Below are 25,163 nucleotides of genomic sequence, written 5' to 3'. Positions count from 1 at the left end.
ACTTGACCACCTTCCACTGTGAAAAATTGCCGAAATCAACTTGGAATTGTTTCTGACACTGTTTGAAACGTACACATTGCATCACCTTTAAGTTCACGGTATTTTTGCACCCTGAGTCTTCAACAGAGATATAAATCTTTTAGAGCAATAATAGATTCGGTCAATTGAGTGACAGGGCTAGAACATTGTTCTTACGTGAACAGATTTCAACACTAATTCTCGCTAAGCTATAGGAGAATAAAAGGTGGTCTGATGATGGTATGCTTAAAACTAAGTAGACCAAGCCACCACAATAAGAGATTATTACTAGAGCATTATAACCATGCTCCTTGAGGTAACCCTGAGAATATTGCAGATCAGATGGCTAACATTCAGGTACGCTCTCATTTTTCTGATTAAGAGTTGTCTCCATTGGGAATGCTCTGTTGGCTAACGTGGCCAAAGCCTTATCAGCTGATAGCTTTAAGAATTACCGTCTTACTAGAGACCAGCTGTCTGCTGCATATCCCACTAATTACCACGCCAATCATTACCGCACATCAGTAGTCATTCTTTATCTCAAATACTACCATCTTCATTTTTCCCCTTATTTTTTCAATTCCGTTTTATTAAACATTACCGGCTACATAAATTATCCATTATTTATTCTTGAACTATCCGTCTTCTCTTAGCACTCGAACTATCACTTTGTTTTCACATTAAAACCAAGCTGCAGGTATTCACACACCCTAGCGTCCCGAAGCAAACGCGTTCACTCAAACCGCTACATATACAAATCCGAAAATGCCCCTCAGATTGACTGGTACTAGTCCAGTCGTGTCTAGAATGCCATTAACTGGACATAACCTAATACTTAGAACCGTAAAGAAACAACAAAAAGCAAGCGTGAAGAAATCAACCGGTTTACACATTCCCATTACAAAGATATTCGATAATGAAACCAGTGTAAACCAACCGGACTGACAAATATTAGTGTATTCCAGAGTCCAAAGAATACTGATATAACAAGGAGCTAGTGTGAAAAAGTCGATTTTAATAATTGGATTCATGAGTCCATCTAAGCTAGTCCACCACTGAAAAACCTGAAAGCACTGAATAGCCATATCGTACTAGGATGGGACTCAGCAGTGCGCATCCACGATCCCTTATGTGTGACTCGAACTCAATACATCCAGTCTAGCGCATAGACGCTTTACTTCTAGACCACTGAGCCTGCATCCAACGGAGTTAATATCTAACTTCAATCTATTCGTGATCTTGTGCAACACTTTATTCACTATCTGAGGTGGGTAACATTTTGTACAAGATGCGGATTGCACTCCACTTGTCATGTAGTTCTCGTGAGAACTCCGGGAAATCCATAATAAAGCTAGTTGTTGGGCTACCTTATAATATGACTAAAATCTCCACAAATCCCAATCATGACCTTTAAAAAATGAACTGATTTGTATAAGCCCATCTCAGATGTGATGACTTCCCTCACCATCATGCAGTGCTGATGTAGTACTTAAGGTTTCGGACTGTACAGTATGCTCCTGTCAACATGTCACGAACCGTTTAAGTACGACCACCGAAACACCTGGAATATATGTTAAAAGACCATAGCTAGATGCCTCACAACTTACGGAAGAAAAATGGCACCAGATAACTTTGCTTTTTCAACACGATTGTTTTCGTACATCAAACCAAGAACAAGACGTAGTGATAGTATTCTTCTTTTGTTGTTGCAAGAAGATTGGTATTTACTAGCCGAGTCAGGTTTGGTCAAAGCTGAGACTTTATCAAACTTTTCAGTGGAGTCTACTCTACGGTTATTGTTAACAATACTTGTAATAACCACACCACTTGGATACCGACTGTAGGACTTGCTCATATGACTGAGCAAGCTGTCATGCAATCGATCATCAACTTCAGACCTAGTAAGACACCGGATCCTGATGGGTTACATCAACGATTGTTGTCATCTTCCGTGTACGTCATTTCAGAACCACTCAGGGTGTTGTTCAGCATGACCCCTTCCCAAACTTAACTCTCTAGGAGTTGGAAAGGTGCTATAGTTATCCCTATATTTAAAAGTGGGAAAATATAGGCCGCATCTAACTATAAACCTGTCATTTTAAACAGCATAGTACATAAGTTACTTAAAAAAATCATTCTGACTCATATTCAAAGCCTCGTGGAATCAAACAATCTGTTAACTCGCGGGCAAAACAGGATTCGGAATGAATATTCATGCCTAACCAACTTACCAGTTTCGAGAAAGGACTGAAGAGAAGCCCAATACAATGCTCTGTCTCTTGATGTTATATCCACAAATTTTAGCAAGGGATCTGGTGAGGTTTCTGTTTTTAGCCTCATGCAGAAGCTCTTGAGCTTCGGAATCATTGGTGCTGTGCAAGAATAGGTAAGAAACTTCTTCTGTGGCCAAAGTTAGAGGGTTTCGGTAAATGAGACACTATCCGAATGAAAGCCGGTCAAAAGTGATGTAACCCAACGAACCTTTAGATTCCCTGCCTTTTCTTCTCTACGTCGAAATACCACCACTATTCCTTAAGACACAGGTATTAATGTTTGTAGACGACGTCAAAATCTGGGGTACACTAACGAGTGAAGTTAATAGTCTCAATCTCCAGGCCGATCTGATAGAATTAGTAAGGAGGTCCCAAAGTCGGAGCTTAGACATCATTTTTAGAGGGAGTGTATTAATGCACATTGACCATGGTACTAGTTCTCAATATACTACCAACAGTATATCTCTTCCACGCGTGGAGAAACATAAAGACTGAGGAGTAACAGTTAAAGCTTCCAAAGGTATTCGGAGATTGACAATTACTTTACGCGTAAAACCCTTATAATTGGAGTATGTCAACACAGACAAAGCAGAAGTCAGAAATGAGATACTTCGAAGATATATTTGAAGGGCTATCGATATTTTGAGTTTCATCTAAGCTAGCTAACAGTTGTGAAGGATGTGTAGCACGGCGTACCCAGTTATGTTTTAGTGAGGATGAGTAACAGTGAGCCTTCAACTGAGTGTGTCCAGTAAAACTAATATTAGCAAAGGGTCTTTCCAAACTCTCTAGCAATGAACGTTTTAAACACCTCAACCTTTTCTCCTTATCGAATGGTAGAACATGAGGTGACCTTAAATTGGAATTCCATATCTTTAGTAACGATTTGGGTATTAAAATGTCTGATCTTCTTCCACTCTTCAGGACTAATCATCAAAGCAATATAGAGAAAGGTTCAAAACCGCCATCTCATAAAATTAGAGTGCGATTCGTTTTTCTCATAGAGCAGTTAATGACTGTAACGCCTTATCCGAACAACTGGTCTCAACCTCATCAGTCAAAATTTTCAAGGAGAAACTAGACAATCTGCAGCGTTTAACACAGGCCCACTGATCTACTATCCTCTTTACTGAAGACTGGATGCTGAAGGTTGAAGCGCGAGGGCCGGACTTTACGTTACTTTATGAAAGCATGACAAACAATCTCGTTGTACTGCATATAACTCGCTTACCCAAATATTTTGGACCATCTGAATTGCGAAAATACATTGAGCAATTTGGAAAAGTTCATGATCTCCATATACCAAAGTCTAGGAAGGTTTGTTTCTTTCTTGCTATCAAACATTTGAATAGACTGGTAAGTGGAAAGACAGTGCTTTTGTCCGAATGTCGAATGAAGTCGCTCCTCTCGTATCCTCGACATTAAACAACTTGCTGCAATTCAACAAAATAATAAAGTGTAAGTTATTTACACACTTAGGTTTATTTGGACACTGAAGTATCCAGTTCCGATGGTGGTCCTCATATATGAGTTCTCTGATTACTTTCATGAATTATCAGAGTTATGCCAAACGAAGCCAAATTTTTGGTTACAAATAAGGATGTCAAAGATACTTTGCATGATTACCCACGGGTCAGCGTTTTCCCAGGCTCCATACTTTTAGACGAAATTGGGTGGGACTATAATTTACGGACGACCTTTGATCCATCTAGAGTGACCTTGAAGGTGTTCACCTAATAACTAGAACTAAGTGAGAGTTGTAAACCAGTGTGAGAAGTTAGAATTATAGTTTGTAGTTGATGGTCAAGGGGAGTATTAGATTGAGAGTCTTCACGAGCTTACATAAGCTAAAATGCCTAAACGCTATTTAGCCAAATGGATAAAGGAGTTCACGCCAAAACTTGTCTTATGTCTGATCGGTTCGTCCATAAATTATGGTCTCGCCCCAATTACCTTTCAATAAAAATGTCGTCTTCGTTTCAACTTGCGTATTGAATCAGCCTACATGTACTCTATCCTACCTAATTAGCTCCAGTTCTAATTGATTTCTGACTTAATTCTAGATTCGCTTGGTATTAGACTTTCCCCATTGAATCAAATTACAAAATTATCCTCTTCAAAACCCAGGTAGAATCTGGGAACTGGACGTAATTCCATCTGACTGGTCTCAATCACTGATTGTGCCAGTCTATAAGAAAGGACAAAAGTCCTCTTGTGACAGTCACAGAGGAACCAGTTTGACTAATATAGTGTCTAAAATATTAGCTTCAATAATACTTCGACGCCTAACCAAAGCTCGTGAAGAGCAGACTAGAGAAAACCAGGCTGGTTTTCGACCTGGACGTGGTTGCATAGACCAGATATTCACTCTACGTCAGGTCCTAGAACATAGACATACATTCAGACGTCCCACAATCGTAGTATTTCTTGACCTTAAGGCGGCATTTGACTCCGTTGATCGTAAGGTTTTATGGTAGTGTTTGTCACTGAAAGTAGTACCAAAGAAGTACATTAACCTCATAGAGGCTCTCTACTCCAACACAACTGGTCGAGTTAGAGCTTATGGCGAACTGTCATCAGAATTGATTACCTCAAGTGGTGTTCGTCAGGGCTGTCCACTCTCTCCATTCTTGTTTAACTTTGTCGTTGACGTGCTATTAGAAATAACACTTTCATCATCTCAATCTCCAGGAGTTGAACTTTTACCGGGAGGCTCACTTGTTGACTTGGAATACGCCGATGACATAGTTTTATTTGGTGAAGACGCTGACAAAATGCAGAGTCTTCTGACCACTACAAACAACCATGCAGGCATGTTCGGGATGCGATTCTCTCCCTCGAAGTGCAAAATGTTACTTCAGAATTGGGTTGCATCGGCACCTGAACTAATGATAGGGAGTGAAGTAGTTGAGCGTTTTGACCGCTCCACTTATCTTGTGAGTCTCATCAGTCCTTGTGGTCTGGTGTGTAACAAAATCTCAGCACGGATACAGAAGGCTCGTCTAGCTTTCGCCAACTAGCGTCATTTATGGCGTAGGCGAGATATCCGTCTAGCAGCAAGAGGACGGGTTTACTGTGCAGCAGTCCGTTCCGTCCTACTTTATTTATGGCAGTGAAACATGGCCGGTAAGAGTAGAGGATATTCGTAGGCTACTAGTATTCGATCATAGGTGTCTTCGAAGCATTGCTCGTATATCCTGGGACCACCGGGTAAGTAATGCAGATGTTAGGAAACGGGTGCTAGGTAAGGATGGCAAATCGATTGATGAAGTAGTGAAACTTCATCAGTTGAGATGGCTGGGACATGTCTTACGCATATCCAACCACCGACTGCCCCGACGTGCAATGTTTTATGGTGTAAGAGTGGGTTCGAAGAAAGCTAGGGGCAGCCAGACCAAGACTTGGCACAAATCCATAAAGTCACTGACAATTGAACTGAGCCATGCTGGTAGGTGTAGACTACCTGGTTGGGATTCGCGAGATGATAGAGATCGATGGTTAGAGACCTTGAATGACATGGCTCAAAATCGTTTGCAATGGCGAAGGTGCATCCACTTTTTGTGTTCTGCCAAATTCTAACCTTCTGAATTCTTCATGTCTCTATCTTTTTTCTCTTTCCAAATTTATTTCATTGGATTATACTCCTTCAATAACATCTTCAAACCTTAATCTTTCACATAATGCTTATACTCTTACTACTTCTACCACTATGGGATTTGAATCGACAACTGCATCTGTGTGCTAATGTGGTATGGCAACTCGAACTGATGTACGTACATACGAAGTTGTACATTGTGACTGACCCCCAAATCATGAATTATGGCTAGGAAAATCTTACTACAGCCTGCACACGGGCACCTGTCCCATCTGAATTTGTTATACTTTGACGAAATTATATTCAACTACAAATTTTAGGATTGATACTTACCGACCGAAAGTACACAGACAACTTAAACTTGTTTTATTGAAAGGTGACCAATCATTCAGTGGCCTTAAGGAAATAATTAGGATAGCAAACTGTATGCCTCATTTCACATTTGTAAGATGCAGTCGAGAGTCAAGTTTCGTACTCAGATTGATAACCAAGTAGTGACTGAGTGTATGAATCACTGTCTTTTGAGTTTTGCATCGACCGTGTCGGGTCGATGAACATCGATACTACAACTGTTTTGGGCCATAGTCCAACCTACATCGTCTGCTACGATGACGTTTACTGATTCACGAGACATTCCAAGAACGTTTCTTAAATTTTATTGCAATCTAGGTCGCTGCGTTCAATCAATACCACTGTCCTGACTGCAACTTCAAATCGCACTAACTAAAAAACTAAGATAAATCTTCCCAGTAATTGTCATTCCTTAGAACGTCGCTGTATATAAAGTTGTTAGTGTACCAAAGTATAGTCTGTCTCATGTCTAGCCGTATAAGGCTTACAGATGTAAGCGTACTGTCCTCTCAAAATAACTCGTCTTACTACAAACAACTATTTCTCTCGAATTGTATTTTGGACGCCTTACATTTTTGATTAATCCGTTACCACGTCTACCAATTTGGGGTTTGCCTTGACAATTTTATCTTGCTGTGCTGATAGGGTATAAGGACTTAAACGGATATGTACGTGCCAGGTACTACGTTTTGTCTGACTAACTGATTTCTAAATTCACAATTATACCAACCACCTACTTCGAAACCTCGGACCTTTCATTATCTTTGTTAATATTGTTTACTCCACTACAGTCAGTTACTTTATAGCGGTCTATTTTATCATCCTAATGTGAAGAATACTCACAATTCAACAGAAAATAAAGATAATTTCTCTTATCATGCATTTGTTACTTGTAGGATAAAAATCCTGTTAGTGTACTACCAGAGTATATATTATCTGAAAGTGTGACGTCTTAGGGAAGGGACCAAATTCTGCTATTTTAAATAGTACATACTGTCACATAGCTGCATATCTTATAACTTGATGGATAAACGTACCATAAAAGTTCATTGTATTCGCTATTATCAGCAGTACTAGTTTGTGTTGCTACTGTACTATGAAAGGTCAGGTAGAGAGTCATTAAAAGGAAATACTGAACATCCAACCCGTCCTAGTATAAGACTCCTCAGGAGTGTGCCTCCACGACCTCAACAAGGATGGATAGGTGCCTAGAAAAAAGTCAGTCTGGAATGTGCAATTCCAAACATATTTTAAATTACTACAACACAATGAAGGTCTGCATATGGAGTGTGAGTTACATCTATTGTATTATTGATAGCAACACTACTCAACATCCAAAGTCTTTACTAAGGGACAGAAACTTAGCCACATTTCTGCAAGACGCAAAGACAAGTTATTTTACTTTGGATAAACTTTCGTCATACATCATTGTAACACGAATCTCTTAATTTGTTCATTTTTATGAATAGGTGAAATCTTGCCAGACAATAAAAGACTGTTTCGAACAAGCAAATACCTACGAAGTTCAACTCGTGCATCACATGAAGAAAATCAAACCATGGCGACAATAAAACGTGTTACAGCCCTGAACGCCCTCAAGGGAAAGGATTTTACTAATAGTTCAGTAAGAAAATCATTACCCCAAGCTGTCCGAAGGCGTAAACATAACTTTCAGAAACGACTTGCAGCAATCAAAAAGACCAACTTGAATTTCAGATTTCATGAAGCTAATATATCATAAAAATTTCTAAATCCAATAGAAAAAACTTATTTCCAAATGATGTTTACTGTGCAATTTTGACACTAATTATTATAAAAAGGCACTTTGAACCATTTTTATTGAACTTATAAAGAAAGTAGAAGTACAGAGAAAAGTTAGAAAATCATGGTGCACAGCCAAATTTTTGACAAACTGGAAAGATTTTCCACCTTTAAGGATGAACACTCTAGTATGTGTAGCAAACGCGATAATAGAGGGTTTTCGACCTCCATAAGGAAAAGGAGTTGTCGAATTTAAAAACATATGTTCCCGCACCTGGATACAAATGAGATCCACAGCACACTTCATTTTGAGAGTTCTGTCGTGAAACAGGTATGATCTCATCAACTAGGATATTAGACTTTTCTGAATTCTCTGCCTTGGTTACTTCTGAGTGACCATCTGGAAAAAATTAAAACACTATTAAGGTTTCTTCCTGTATATAAATCATTTTGTTGTTCGAACGGAATCACATGACCAAACAATTGAAAGATAAGTATCTTTACTACCAACGTTAAATTCATAATTATGTTTCATGTATCCGACAGGAAGTGAAGTACTTCAGTGCGTCAACCACTTCACTTATCTTGGAAGTCTCATCAACCCTGGAGGATTGGTATCCGATAAAATTTCGGAATGGATTTAGATAGCTCAGTTAGCTTTTACGAATTCACTTCACTTTTACAGTAGGTGAGACAGCCATCTCCCAACCAGAGAGCAAGTTTACTGTTGAGCAGTTCACTTCGTTTGGCTCTACGGATATAAAATATAGCCATTAAGAATAAAGGACATCTGTAGGCTGGAAGTTTGAAGCATTACTCGTGTAAGTTGGGATTGCTAAGTGAGCAACATTTAAGTTAGGCACAAAGTACTAGGTAAGGATGGCAAATCGACTGGTGAAATAGTTAGTCTTGGTCCACTGAGGTGATGGAGATGCGTATTACATATGCCAAACCACCACTTACCTTGATGTCTAATGACGGCTGATGTAGGAGTATGATGGAAGAAAGCTAGGAGTGGTCAAACTAAAATGTAGCGTCAGTTCGGGAAGACATTGACAGTTGAATTAGACTGTGCAAGTAGGTGCAGACCACCTGACTGGGGTTTGCGCGATTACCTTAACCAATCGTTAGAAAATTTGGATGACGAGGCAGGGTCCTTCGTAATATTGCAAGTGCATGCACTCACCAACTTCCCTCAGACCCTAAATCCTTTGATCATCCTCATACGTTTGTTTATCCCACGAATCCATATTTTCTCGAATAGTGTTTTTTACATGCCTTATCTTTTATACTACCACAAATGTTGTTTCTAATTATATTATCCTGGCATTTCTCTGCGCTATTGTGGTTTGACAATTTGAATCGATGCACATATATGCCAGGTTCTACTATGAGTATGTCTGAGTGATATTTAAATTAATAAGTAATGAATTAGCGAATATTGATTTTGTCTTTTGATGATAGGTTGAAGAAGGCAGAGAGTGATAATAATTAAGATTCAGTTGATCGACAGGTTTATTGATAATGTTGTTCTTGTTACTCCTCTCAACACTTACCTTCGGCATTGACTGATGCAACGTGATTATTTTGTTTCGCTTCAGGATCAGAAAGCGGTTCCGCCCATTCAAAAAACAAACCAAATCCAATGTCGTAGTCGTCTGTAGCGAACTCCCAGACTATACTCGTGCCCGATGGGTGTGTTTGGACACGAACCTGGATCAATGTTTTTCAAAAAGGCAAACGCTTAGAGTATCTATAAGATGAACACAAATTTAACATAAAACTGCGAACCATATGCTTTACAATAGGCTTACTTCAGCTTCACAACCACATAACATTTTAATGTTTAGTCAGTCATCAACGTACAGTCTGACAGATGTGCCCTGGCCTAAGTTACTGTACCAGATTAGTGTGACTATATGAAATTAACATGCATGATAAAATAGATCGGGATAATGTAGTAGCAGCAGTGACCATATAAAAAACTAAAGATTTAGGATATGAAAACACAAAGTAAAAATGTAGACACGAAGGAACACTGGAATCCAAAATATAGGGGAAGATGAAGGGTGAGTGCATCTGTTCCATTGTGAATGACTAAGCAACTTCACCCAATCCTCAGCCACTGATCGCGATTATCGCTCAGACCATAACCAGGTAGTCTGCACCTACCAACGTGGTGAACAGTCAATGGCTTAATTTTAATTCTAATCGGCGCCCAATACACTATACATCCCCAGACTCCGTGAAGAATAAACCACTTCAACCAAACGAGATTAATCAAAATTCAACAAAATGCGAAAACTAACGGAAATTGAAAGATATTTAAATAAACGAACAAGTGAATTTTGAAAGCAAACCGAATGAATCGGCACAAACTAGGGTCTACTACATTTGATGGAAATCAACTATCTCGAAATCCCTAAGCCCAGTTCTTATACTCTTGTGATTGTCCATTCGATTCCATCTTAATTGTACACGGAATGTTCTCATCTCCCAGCTAAGAAATGAGGGGGATTCTCAGTTCCCTTTTAGGGGGTATTCAAACAATACAGATGAATGTGAATTAATTCATGAATACATCCCAAATATGCATCTCCAAAGGGTTTATAATCTGGTGTAAATCCACTTCAACAATGACTATGAACAAATTAATTTATTTGTATCCATCGTTAAGTTAGTGTTGGAAGTCAATAATTCTGCTGTTTGAAGACTGAGTGCAATGATCATGATAGTGCACGATTGTTTGCATAGACTGTGTTTTATCAGTTTTGTAGTCCAGACTTATTCAGTAAGCCATTTTCTAAAACGCTAAAATAATGCCTTCATAATCTCCAAACGTATCTTTAATCAGATAGCCTGGTCAAAACCATGTATGTAAGATTTGATTGAGTGGTCAATGATTTTGTTCCAATGTACCTTTTTTTCAGTAGACTGGTGCACAGATAACAGATTTATCAACAAGGAATTCCTAGAATAATACTTCAAAGTGATTTCACCTGGAGAACTATTGAAGAGAACTGAACAACAGTATAATACCATTTTACCCCTGTTGAGAACTCAATATTTAAATTGCAACTTCCCATAGTAAACGTGTAATTCAGTAAGATTAACGATATATAAGTCTGATGGTAGGTGCAAACTACCTAGCTTGGATCCTCATGATTATTGCGACCAATGGTTAGAGACGTTGAGTGACATAGCTTAGACCTTGTCACAATGTCGCATATATACATTCATTCTATATCTTCTCTTAAACTATGAGTTTTTCAATTATCATATAATCCTTATTCCGTGAATTCATCCTCTGTCAAATCGCATTTTCTATACCTAATCCCTACTACTACCACTGATAGAGTCACTACTTTTACTACTCTGGTGGTATGTCGTGATAATTCCACCCCGCTGCGTTGATATGGTGTTACAATTTAAGAAAATAATCAAGTGTGGCACGTCCTAACTTGTGTATGATTGAATGACGGAGATAAAAAACATATCTTAAACATTCCCAATATTTGCAATATTGTTACAGCTTACCGAATAAACTTCACCGCTGTTTATTCGAATAACAGACTCTTCATCTTCAGTTAAACAGTGTTTAAATTCTTTAACTTCTCCACGAGTCCATAATGTAGGGGCGTGTACCACCAAAGATGCATTTAAATAAGGATCAGTGTCAAGGCATTTCTTATCTGAATCAAGAGTTGACAAATCTAACAAAGATATACATATTTAAAAAGATTGTTTAATAGGTCGAATAAACAAAACATAACAAGATGTAAAAATGAAATAAAGTCGACAATATGGATATAAAATCAACTATATTGGATGGAAAATAATTTTTATTCACCTCGATGACATACAAGCACAGTATAATAGACCATTCAGAAGAACCACTAACTGATAATTTAATTTGAGAAACTAACGGAACGAAATACGTTTTTGAAATAAACATTGCCTACTCACTCAAAACGGACATTAAACCTAAACTGTCAATCACTGCCGCTATGAAACCTGTAACAATATGAATCGTACTTTTTTCAGTTAGAAGCTTTACAAAAACATTCCCAAGTTAAAAATAAACTATACTCAGATAAAAAGACATTTTAGTGGTTCATGATGATTAGACAGCTGTCTAATTAATTGTAATCTTATTTTGTTTCAAGTCTGTCCAGGAATATCAAATTTACTCCGTATATTTTGATCAGTCTGATCAAGTGCAGTCCTAACCATCAATGGGAAGATTCAAACAACCAATGCAAATGAATTCAAACTTATAATTGTTAGCGATCCCAGACCAAACAATTGCAGCACAGTTTGAAAATCAGCATGAATTCAATATCAAGGCTAAAACTTTCATTCCTTAACTGCATACATATGTTTTATACGCGCCTAAAAAAGAATATAATCTGCCTCATTGAATGTGATACCAGAACATAAGTAATCCTATTAAGTCATATAATATGATAATAGACATTGATGTTCATTTGAAATAAAATTCTGTTCAGATGAGGAACCGATGTACTTCTTTTATATGAGTTATTATTTACTGATTCTGACCAAAAGTTGAAGTGGGACTTGAAGAATTGTGCACTTAGATTACTTGGAGTGTGATATAAACAGCGTTTTGGTTTGTCATAAATATATTCCCATGTAATAATTTTTTCTAACCACTTCATCGTTTAACTATATTTTGATGCTTGAAATATCCTTTCATGACAAACGAAAGTAGTTTCAACTGCATACTGACAAGCTTCATAGTTCACAGGTATGCAATATTTCTTCTTTTTGAGAAAAAACCTGTTTGCAAGACAAATTTCATTAGTCAACCAAGCAGCACATTAACACCTCCAATATAAATATACACAAACGAACGAAAGTTTAAAAGTGAATGCTGTTTTATTTGAACTATATTGTGCAACATGATTCAGAACTCGTTTTAGTGACGCAAATAAGTTCATTCTTCTAAATCTGAGGTTATCGTACTTATACTTCTTACTCTTCAACTATACTTGTTATTTTTATTTTGAAGTATACTCTGCATGTTTAGTCCCTTTCATTAGTACTACTAAAATGTTAACTTCTTTGTTTGCATTTTATTAAATTACTGTCTTGGAATGTCGACCTAATTTGTACTAAGTTTTATACGTTTATTAACAATAACTGTTTTCCTGTTTAAAGCACCGTATTTTGTATTTAATCCACTTTTGTATTGTTTGTTCGGATCTTCCCATTAATGTTTAGGACTGCAATTGATCAATCTCATATATATCTTCGTATGGTCGCGCGCACTAGCTTTTCTGCTCAAATTCGCTTGATGTACCTGTAGCTTTGTGACCTGCGCTATTCAACAATAAACTGTAGTCGACGCTTCATGTTGCTTTCTGAATTAATACACCGCTGGGATATATTTAATAACGGTTATTACGATGATTGATATACGAAGCCTAATGAATTATTTCGAAGCCAAGCCACTACATGTATACATGTTACTTTAACTCAGGCTTAGTATCCTCCAAACACCTTTAGCACAATACTTACAATAGAAGTTAAAAACGCGAATAATACGAAAAAAATGAATAGCCAGTGAAAGACGTAAGCTAGTTGAATAAGATTGTGTTTGTAGCATGGCCAAAAAGTCAGCTGATCTATAATTATAAATTTACTTGCGATGAAATGTATTAACATATTCAAAAATAAAAGACGAACCTGAAGTATTTGTATAAGAAAGGTCATTGACAGAAACATCAGCGGATACTGAGTTTGCTTTTTGAATCTCGGGGGAATGTAAAGACGACTCTAACTGCACTGTGCCGTTGAGAACAGATTGATCTTTGATACTGTCCTCCTAGATATTAAGGGAATACAAGCACACATAAACATTCACATAAGTGTGCGTAGATCTGAACGAAAAAGATTTCCAACCATCCCAATCAATATGATGACGAAAAAGAGTTAGAAACACGATCTCCTATTACTTAAGTGTAGAAAGGAACTATAATAAACATACGAAGGTGACCAACCACACACAATATACAGGATCTCGATAAGTTATTTGTATTCCACCCTTTATTGAGTAATCATAGTGAATCATGTTGATTTCGACTGGCTGTTACCAACATAATGCAAACTAATTGATAAGTACATGGAACATTTACATCATAATACCATAAGCGAATGACATTCTTCTTTTACACTTTATAAATTTGTACAATATAAAGTACTTTTCATTAAGTTGTCAACACTTGAAATCATTAGATCATATAAAAGATGAATTTTAAAACTGTCTGACTGAAACTGTACCTTGCAAAATTAAGTTAATTATTGATCACTAAGAAAATAAAACCTAACATTAGTAAACCTATAAGTAGTACGCTTTAGATAATAACTCTAAACAGTTACATTCGAAGTGCACAAAATCAAATGCAGAAGTTGTTATGACGAACATAAAATATTAAATGACTAGCATATACGACACTAGTGGTATGCTATACAAACTTCCAACAAAATAAAAAAAGAGTCTATCACACAATTTCAGAATATACTCACTGATTCGCTAATCCACAAAACTAACAACTGAAAAGACGCAGAATATTTGCAGAGTTAATTGAAGCTTTGACGGACAATGATGCAGTTGGAATAGGCTAGATATTTAGGGAAGAGTTTAAGGTGCCCTATAGAACCAGTCATTAAGATTAAGAGCTTCATGTGACCATATCCAACTTCTGCAAATGGCTTTGAAACGGAGGTTTGGAAGTACTGTGACTGATTTACGACATATTTAAAAGAAAAATTAGCTTCCCGCAGCACCGACTTGACGAACTTAAGTTGTTGTGGTCGTTATTTTTTTAACTGTTATAAACCTATTTATTCTATCGTATATATGCTTTTTTCTAATTTCTATTATTAAAGAAAGTAGACTAGTGAACACCAACACAACTTACATTAGGAGAAATGGTTACTGAACAATTGGCAATTTTCTTAACAGTTACACTGTCAATGGACTTTACATTATCGACTGAATAATCTTCAACTGAATCATTCGTTGTCGACATATCGGTTGTCTGAGAGGGAGATTCAATCTGTGATCGCTGAATAAAACGATATTGACGTTGTATGTATGCCATATATTCGTGAAAATGCCGATCTTGCAACTGAGCAATAAGTTCAGCTCTCTGTATATTACAATAAAAATGAAAGTTGTATATATAATAGGCATTTGTTAACCCAAAACTATGACAATAAACCTCATAAATAAAATGAATTAATGATTTTTATAAATAGAATGTAAAACAAATGAATCGGCTAGCATGCTCAGTACAAGAATGATTCAAATATGCTGGCTGATCCCTTTCCAAATAATCAGAGTTGGAGGACAATTCCATGCTAGAAGTTTCCCACGTAATCATCACATAAACACGTGGGGTTTCTCTTTGGAATACTTTTTTCTGTCACTTAGCTTTGGAATATATCATGTGTCCAGATGATTTCTATCTTCAATTGGGTCGAGTAAAGTGCATTAATCGAAGAATATAAACAGGGTAGAGTGTGACAAAAGTGCTTGCTATAACGGAGTGGATAATGTGAGGGCAATAACTTTCGATACCAACTGAGGTAGAATCATTGTTTATATTTTTATTTTAAGCATATTAAAAACGTTGATTTGTAAGAATATTGTTAGACAGAAATTGGGCGCCGAGTACAGAGAAGACACTATTTAAGAAAATTATACTTGAAACAATTAATAGGAGTATTAATCTCACTGCAGAGAATGAAGACTAATACGTTAAATTGAATGGAATTTCAATTACACTTGGGGCTAACAATTACCCCAAAAGCTTTTGAAGATCATTAGAAATGAAAGAACTAAATTGTTGTATACCGAAAGACCACCGTTGTCATCCTATGCCTTGGAGAAACATCGGGAGAAATTAAGAGGATTTTTAACAAATAAAACATAAGTGTTATAAACAAAGATGGATAGTGGCTAGCAGTGGAATACAGGACGCGCGTTTCGTAGTAATTGGGACTCGTCAGCTGGATGTATCTGCATCTAGGAGTTGGTGTTTACTCTGAGACTCGAACCCAGTACCGTTGGCTAGGTGAATAACGCGATGGCATTTGAAGCGTAGGACGAAACGCGCGTCCTAGATTCCACTGCTAGCCGCTATCCATCATTGCTTATAATGCTTGTAGATTAAGGCAATATCGAGGCAATACGCACAGTATGCACATATGGCCAATAAGAGACTTATCAATTACAGTCCTAAACATCAATGGGAAGATTAAAACAAACAAGAACAACAAATTAAAGAACATCGGCTAGCCTCACCTGTGTTCTCGTTCACAACACTGGGGTATAGGAGAAGGAGGACTTCTGGTTCAATAAGCATCTAGATTATCTGGACCGCAGCTCCAGATTAATTACTATTAATCAAAGTGTGTAACTGATTAAAGCGTAGGACGTTGGTTCATAGACCGAATAGAAGGTTATAAGCTAGATTTTTATTGGTGAAACCTCACTCCAAACTACACATTGGAGCCTTCAACGTACGTACCCTATGTCAAATCGGCCAACAGGCCTTCTTGGCTAAGACCCTAGAATCTCGTACGACTGATGTATGCTGTGCCTCTGAAACACACATACAGGATCCTAGTGTGGTCATTCACTTGACCTCACCTCTCCAAAATGGACAGTCGACGAAATACGCCCTCCGTGTATCTGGCGATCTGATGGCTAGTTCTCCTGGACATGCAGGTGTAGGCATAGCACTTAGTACGAGGGCAGAACAAGCACTATTAGAATGGATCCCCGTTAACAGTCGCCTGTGTTCTAAAACCTGACGAATAGTGAATTAGTGGTCGATACAGCCACGACCAGGTCTGAAGCCAGCCTGATTTTCTCGTGTTTGCAGTTCGCGAGTCTTAGTTAGGCGCCCGATAATTATTGAGGCTAGTATTTTAGATACGATATTAGTCAAACTAATCCCTCTATGGTTATTACAGGATGATTTCGACCCCTTTTTATATATTGGGACAATCAGTGATTGTGACCAGTCGGATGGGATTACGTCCAACTCCCAGATTTTAGCTAAAATATTATTCAACCTAATCACTAAAATTGGACTACCATATTTAAAGACCTCTGGAACCAATCCATCTGGATCAGCTGCTCTTCCTCGTTTAAGATTAGTTATAGCCTTTTGAACTTCAGCTAGAGTCGGGAAACCTACTTCAATGTCCCATTCAGACTGTTTGGGAATGGTGGGTGACTGTAAAGTAGATGAAGGCCAGCTAAACTGTTCCTTAAAGTGTTCCGCCCATCGTTCTAAACGTCTGGACTGAGAGCAGATAAGGGTTTCGTCTTTTTCTGAGATTGTTTCACTTACACTTGACTTCTTAAGACCGGTTTATTTTATTAGTCTGAAGAGTTGTCTGGTGTTGCCTTTAGCCGCTGCCTTTTCCATCTCTTTTGATTTCGTTGCCCACCACTGCTCACGATCTTTCCTTAGACTTTTGGTTAACCTAAATCTGATTTGTTTACGCTCGTCGTCGTGTTCAGAGCCTGATGGGATGAGTTTACATGAATCCATCAGTGAAATAGACTTAGAAATCCATTGTTTTTTTGGAACGCCTTGGTTTAAATTACTAATAGATGTTACTGCTGTTTCCACAGCTGTCTGTATATCTTTCCAACCGATTACCACGACGCGCTATGCTGACTAGTATTGGCGATGGTTGGAAGGAAGTTAGGGCGGCCAAATCAAAACGTGGCATCAGTACTTGAAATCACTAACTTTTAGTCTGAGCCATGTTGGTAGGTGCAGACTACTTGGTTGGGGTCCGCGTGACTATCGTAATTAATGGTTGGAGACTCTAGGTGACATGGCTCAGAATCGATCACAATGGCTCAGGTGTATACACTCTTTACTTTTCCTTAAACTTTGAGATTAAAATTGCTTCATATCTGTCTTTCTTCCTGTATTATATCCTTATATACAATCTTTCTTTTATATATTATTACCACTAAATTAACTACTATGAATTCGGTGTTCATCTTGTTGTGCTAATGAGGTATGGCAACCTGGACCGGTGCATATATGTGCCTAGTCCTACGTTGTAGCTGACTAACTGACTATTGAAACTAACGAGTGATACTAATTAAGCCCCCGAATGCCGTGGTACAGCCAAAAGTGGGGAGTCCACTCTCCCTCTCGAAATGCTCCCACATAGCCACGCGTATACAGCGCCACTGCCACGGAAGTCCTACTCACTGCCTTCTCGTGGCGAGGGTCATGTTTACAAAATCGAGAGGACGAAAAGCGAACGTTCGACGCATTAACTGGGTCAGTGGACACGGAAAGTTCACCTACGGCAGTTGGAAAACCCTCACTCTAAACCAATGGTGCACATGGGATCCATGATCCTGAAGTAACAAATGGCGTATGCATCAATCGTTAGTCACCGACTACCATGGGACTTCATCTCCTTACGATGCTTCACTACCTTGTGGATCAGATCTTTAGGTCAAAGGCTCCGGGTATGGCCCTAAGAAAACCACCTGCTTCGGTTTGGGCACCTAGGCAGTATTACAGCCCTCACACAAATCAAATGAGATTTGTGTAGCGCATATGTATCTAGTGCCTCTTTGTACCAATATTTATGTGTTTAAATAAATAAATAATGGATAAGCAACAATCGTCTGTATCACAAACTACCATAGCTACGATAGTTGTGAAATTGTAAATTTTCGTAAACTTTCACAGTATTATAAGTACACGTAAATGTATATTTAGGCTTTAGTCAAGAGACTAGTCCTGGTGACTTGAAATACATGAAGGTAGATTTAAACGAAAACTGTTAAATAATACCTGGTGGAGAAACAATTAGATTAGACAAGAAAGTTCATAAGAGGTAAATTTAACACACTGTCATCTAAGAATAATTTTCAGAAAAGCATCAGTAGTACTAGTAACTAAATGTTTTTAGACAAATCAGAACAAACTCAAGCATTGGGCATTAGAAGACACGAAGGATTTATGATATATTACATTAATGTACCAAACACTAAAACTAGACTTCCCTCTTTAGGCGGAATTGAGTTTCCTAGACATGTGCTAGTTGTCAAGGTATCTCCAGTAACACAGCAACTATGTCTGCAATATTTTTTGAAGTATCAATCAAAGCACTCATAAGCGTATATAAAATTGTGGTGAATCGATTCGTAGATTTATTGTCTAAACGTATAGTGCTATACAACAGATTTAAAATATGCACGAAATAGTTCCATAGGATACAATCAAAAGGAGACGTAAGAGTTCCCCTTTTTATTAATAAGGATATATAAACATGACATCACAGGTAAAAAAAGTAAGCTATCAACTGTTCCTAGACTACAAGATCAACGGAAAATTATAATATAAGCAAAGAATCACAATAGGGATCATCAGAAATTCTTGCACTTGTAGAAATAGTTGGTATAATTTTATTTTTGAAGTAAAGTTAGCTAGTTTTTTCTGAGCTTTCAGTCACGTCAGTGACAACGGCTTCGGCTTTTCTTCGTACACTTATTTAATCCATAAACATGGTATTCTCATGGAAATCGGAAGAACTGTTGCAAGAATATATCTGTAGAGATATCGGAAGAGGGCTACTACGAGCTGTATTTATTTCGATGCACTATTTTATTCTATTCTAAAGGTTGTTCTTGTTCATAAACTGATAGACTTCATTGCAAAGTAATCTACAGACCACGAGGAATTGCCAGAAAGTTGTGCAGAATAAAGTTCTTCGAATTTTTAACCCAAAGGAATTGTATAACTTAATCTTCTTTATTAAAAAAATATTTTCTCAACTTGTAAAAAAAAAGAAAATAGAAAATACTAGGCTCATACGGTATAAATTATGATTAAGAAAATGACAAACCTTAACCGCATCCGTGGGATAATGAAGGGATGCATAAGATTGGAACTGACTTTCAGTTTGAGCATTTAAAGCTGCTCGAATTTCAGATCTGAAAAGGAAGATGAATAAGATAAATGATACTATAAAATATGCACCTTGTTACATGCAGCTAGTCACTTCTCTAATAAAAAAGCAACTACAAAAGTCCAAGAAATATATTTAAACAACAGATGTTTTGGATTACAAGAATATTTTTAACCCAACTCACTCCCTTAAATTCTGAAATAATTAATTAATTATTCGCTGGGGAAAATGTAACACTTCCAACTATCCAGCAAAATCATTTATGAGGTTTAAAACATTTAAAATATAGTATCTGATATCCCATCAAATGTTTGATTGGGAATGGTTCATAAACATTTTCAGTAGTTTGAAAATATTCGCTTAATATTTTTTACTTTAAATTTATCAGGAGGATGGGTACTTGTGTTAAGTAAATACACAACATGAAAAGTTCGACACTTAAACACCGCAGATTGGGGACAAAAGTTACTATATAGATTTTTTACAGGTTTCATTGAAGACTATTATACATTTCGTAAAACGGTTTAGAACTAAAAGCTTAAACTCAAAAAAAGCAAACCATCTAGGTTTTTTTAAGTATTTGAAAATATTTTAGTTCGAAATTAGTTTCAGAATCTAACTAATAACTCCGATTTCGAAACTTTGAGCACTTACTCATTTTTCAAAATAAAACAAGATTGTTCACCATTATCGATGGTGCCAGTAGGTTCATCCGAACTAGAAACGTTAGTTTCTCTAGAATAAAGTAGTAAAAACAGGTATAGGGAATTCTGTGTGAAAAATCACAAATATTTTATTGCCTGTGTCAGAGACAAGATTTTTTACAGAACGAATAGATACTTTAGGCACCAAATGAGTAAATTTACAACAGAAATGCTAATAAAGCACACATGTGTGTTTCTTACATTCTTGTAACTTAATGGCTTGTGAAAAATTTATATGCGTTATCAGAAAACACTGGCAGTAATAATCCTATCAAACTTTGATAAAGTGTGAAGGCTGAAAAAGGACTAGGATCGATTGCATGTTAAAATAAGAACGAGAAATTTTTGGATACCGACAAAGCGTCTTAGTAGTCAAAAACCACGTTTTAAAAAAATGGATTGAGCATTTACCATCCTTATGATGGTTAGTTTCCAGTCGCATTTAAACCAGTCATTGAAGCATTGCCTTACAATCTGAAGGGACAAAATGACTAGTGATTGTCTCAATATCCTCCTAAAGAAATTCGGAAGATCTTGTTCTGAACAAGGATGTAGTTAAGCCAACATTAGTTGACAGTTAACCGACTACTAGGTAGTGCTCAGATATTTGGAAGGGAGGGAAACGGATGATCACTGATTGTTGGATTACAATTTTGAGACAAATGGATTTTCAACTAATAAGATGAAAGTAAAGAATGTCGGTTGACCGATAATTTGGAGCGATAAGAAATGTTCGAGTGATGGCTGCTCACGAAACTGAATTATTTACGTAGACCCTGAATGACTTTATATCAAAGACAAGGTCGCTAGCCAGAAGAATAGATTTTCCTAACAAAATAACATTCTGATACACAAAATATCGATAGAGGAATAGAAATCATTAAATGTCAGTGGCGACGGGAGAAAATCATATTTGCGGATCACTCCTACTCCAATCAAGACCTTGCTGTTCATCACATAAGTTTTTTTACTCCAGTAACAAGAAAATCTACAAATTCGGATTGCAATGTGATGTTTTGAATCAAAGAATTGAACTTTCAACCAATAAATCACAGGTTTGAATTGCATTGCATCTATATTAGTTCGAGCAGTCGGGCACATAGACCTGTTCTTCGTAAACGACTCATACTGAACTTAGTCAAAATTAATAACTTAGATTGGAGTAATTGAAGTAATGTTCAAAATCTTGAACTTCTGATCAAAGTATTATTTTAACAGGCCTGTTTACTCTTATTATAAAACCCTTAACTAGAGCCTGAAGGCAGTAACTCTAGGGTTGTCTAAAAACTAGTGACCAAGGAACCCTAGAAATAGTTATATTCGAACAACCAACTAAGTTTTAGTCCTTGAGTGTAAACAAATATTAATGGATTGAGTTTTGAGACGTATTGTGATGGAACCACAGACCTAATAAAACTGGCTACTTCCCATTTCCACCCCTTAGCTATCAGAAAAAACGCTTTAATATCATAAAGAAGTAATGACACCATAACTACGTTACAATCCTTTAACCGACTGGTTACCTAAGAAATGAAAAATACGTGCATATGATTATACAGGATTAAATTTAAGTTTAATTAAATTTAATTTTCCTAATTGATCTTGATGAGACTAAGTGGTATCCCAAGTGACAGAAGTGTTACGATTTATAAGTGATCATGGGATCTTCAAATGAAGTAGATAAAATTACGATTGTTTAAAATCCTTACTTTGAAAAAAGATCAGCAACACTTCCTTTGCTGCGGGAATAGGCTTCCAAATATGATATGAATAATGGACATAGGTGACAAATCCTATTTATGAACTCCACTTGAGCTTCTTTTGGCTTCATATCACTTAAGGTTTCCCAACGAGCACTAAAAGACAAATGTAGGTCCAAATCTCATTTATAGAGTTTATATATTTTAACATCACTGTTTGTCGTGTTCTCCTGATCCTATAGAAAACTTACCTTTTATCAAACGTGAGAGTTGATTCGCATTATATGTAGTAATCATTACTGATTATTATACCGCATAATAACATACTGTAGATTTAGTCATCTGAACCTTCCGTGACATGACAGACTAGTCTACTTTTTCCACTTTAACGTCATAACCAATATTCGGTGGTGGTACTCTCAAGGTTCAAAATCTTTCGGATAGCAGGTAATTCGTGAAAATACTCATGAGTACATACGTTTTATTTATAACAACTAAGTAGCGTAATATGATAAAGCCCGAAAGCTCGATAGGCTAGTGTAGAGGGTTAATCCCTCTATATGACTCCAACAAATAAATAATATCCCGTCAACTGAATATTTAACCCAGGCTAAATCTTCTCGTAGAATTGTGGATTTACTCGAGATTATCCAAAAGCCCAAACACCAATTATAGAGATAGTTTACAGTTAAAGATTGGTAAAATCCGCAAGTGTATACCAGCCAGCCAAGGCTGGTATACACTTGCGGATCTGTATACAGATAGCAAGCTGACAGGTAAAACAAGTATGTATGAGTGCGTATTGGAAATCTATATATATTTATGCGTGTTAATGGATTGTGCCCCTAAATGCCCTGGTACGGCCGAGAGTGGGAGGAGTCCGCTCTCCCTCTCGAAATGCTCCCACATAGCCACGCGTATACAGCGAATATATAGCTTCTGCCAGGGAAGTATAACTCACAGCCTTCTCGTGGCGGGGGTGTTGTTTACGAAACTGAGAGGACGAAAAGCGAATGTCCGACGCTTTAACCGGGTTGGTGGACACGGAAAGTTCACCTACGGCAGTTGGAAAACCCTCACTCTAAACCAATGGTGCACATGGGATCCATGATCCTGAAGTAACAAATGGCGTATGCATCAATCGTTAGTCACCGACTACCATGGGACTTCATCTCCTTACGATGCTTCACTACCTTGTGGATCAGATCTTTAGGTCAAAGGCTCCGGGTATGGCCCTAAGAAAACCACCTGCTTCGGTTTGGGCACCTAGGCAGTATTACAGCCCTCACACAAATCAAATGAGATTTGTGTAGCGCATATGTATCTAGTGCCTCTTTGTACCAATATTTATGTGTTTAAATAAATAAATAATGGATTGTGGATAAATTATTGATTGTCCTTTGCTTACGAATGAAAGAATAGATAAACGATTGATGTGCAGACACGCTCAATCAAGCACTAAATTTGCACAGCGGATTAAATGTCTAAATTATAGCGAACACACAAATAATACAATAGTTGAGTGGGCTTGCTACACTAGTCAAGACAAATTACGATCATAATAAGCTAACTGACCCCTCAATAAACCGAAATATTAATTTACAACTATTATTTTCAAAGATCTCCGAATACTCGGGTTTCGCTAGTCTTACGTACAGTTAGTTAATTCATCTTTAACTTGATACAAGTCGGAGAAGCAACAGCTACTTCTAAAGCAAACTGTGGGTGGACACTAAACTGTGGCCAATGATGTCCGTAGATGAGTCATCGGTTCACTTTCATACTATGTAGGAATTGAGTTCAATCATATACACCTAGATGGTTCATGAGACTTGATGGCCGCCATAGTGAATACCCAAAATAACTGGTTTAAATTGCTATATGTTTTGAGAGCGATGTTAGAAGTCGTATTTCGTTCCTAGTGAAGTTCTTTTTACTTTAATATTAAGTTCACTGGATAGATGCAGCTGCAAAAATGACGAGACAACACCTGTGAATCTGCGTTAGACAATTAATAAGATTGGACAGTAAGTGTTAGAAAACCACTTTATACAATATGCTGAAGGCATATATCAATAATCCGATATAACCTTAGTAGGTATAAGCAATCTACTTTAATGGCTGAAAAGCAGGGACGAATCACAAGTCCTTATTTATGGATCGAAACTTATTGGCCTCATGATGAATCACATCCAAGTACACAGTATTAGGCTAATAATCGTACTTACTTTCTCTTCTGCCCTATAATATCAAGGAGTCCAGGTACTGGTGTTTTTGCCCGATCGTACTTCCCGTACTTCTTTATACATATGAGGGCAGAAAGATGAATTCGATCGTCAAAGCTTAAGTGGAACGCCTTCTCAGCTTTCTCTAGATGTCAGATTGTATAATATCCAATTTGAGTATATCTCACCATTGAAAAATGTCTGAGCAAGATCAAATATCTCATCAAAGTCAAGCTTGTACTTTTTTTGAAACTCCTTAATTGCCATGTTTTCTAGACAATCCTCAGGCAGAGATGACATTTTAGTACAGCTTGCCAGCTGGATATGTAACGTTAATATTTAAAGCTCCCACATCATTTTAATAAAGTCACCCATCCACAAATTATTCAAATGCTTGTCGATAGAATGTAGGAAGCTTTCCTTTGACAAGCTCCGTATCTAGCATTATTAAAACTCCGATTTCTTCAGGAAGGGACAGGGTATATAAAGTAAATCAAAATATAAGAATTACTAGTAAATAAAGTGCTTTTTCGAGCCCATAGAAATAC

At 37.2% G+C, this 25,163-nt stretch overlaps 2 protein-coding genes across 2 annotated transcripts; one reads left to right on the top strand and one right to left on the bottom strand.

Annotated features, from left to right (window-relative positions):
• Window positions 1-3,419: 3,419 nt before the first annotated feature.
• Smp_078520 (MKI67 FHA domain-interacting nucleolar phosphoprotein (Nucleolar protein interacting with the FHA domain of pKI-67) (hNIFK) (Nucleolar phosphoprotein Nopp34), putative) lies at window positions 3,420-8,325 on the top strand. The gene is made up of 3 exons (XM_018797087.1): window positions 3,420-3,608; window positions 3,644-3,749; window positions 7,707-8,325. Exons 1-3 carry the CDS (start codon window positions 3,432-3,434, stop codon window positions 7,976-7,978), a joined length of 555 nt encoding a protein of 184 aa, XP_018646833.1. The 5' UTR covers window positions 3,420-3,431; the 3' UTR covers window positions 7,979-8,325.
• Window positions 8,039-24,915, bottom strand: Smp_164500 (hypothetical protein; the record flags this gene model as incomplete). Its single annotated transcript, XM_018797076.1, has 10 exons — window positions 8,039-8,398; window positions 9,555-9,711; window positions 11,536-11,711; window positions 13,708-13,846; window positions 14,943-15,173; window positions 19,924-20,011; window positions 20,641-20,721; window positions 22,400-22,546; window positions 24,619-24,760; window positions 24,804-24,915. 10 exons carry the CDS (start codon window positions 24,913-24,915, stop codon window positions 8,184-8,186), a joined length of 1,488 nt encoding a protein of 495 aa, XP_018646832.1. The 3' UTR covers window positions 8,039-8,183.
• Window positions 24,916-25,163: the final 248 nt, after the last annotated feature.

This window comes from Schistosoma mansoni (assembly GCF_000237925.1).
Source record: "Schistosoma mansoni, WGS project CABG00000000 data, supercontig 0169, strain Puerto Rico, whole genome shotgun sequence".
NCBI lineage: Eukaryota > Metazoa > Platyhelminthes > Trematoda > Strigeidida > Schistosomatidae > Schistosoma > Schistosoma mansoni.
The sequence above is the reverse complement of the archived record's forward strand: the minus strand, read 5'-3'. Positions and strand labels throughout refer to the sequence as shown.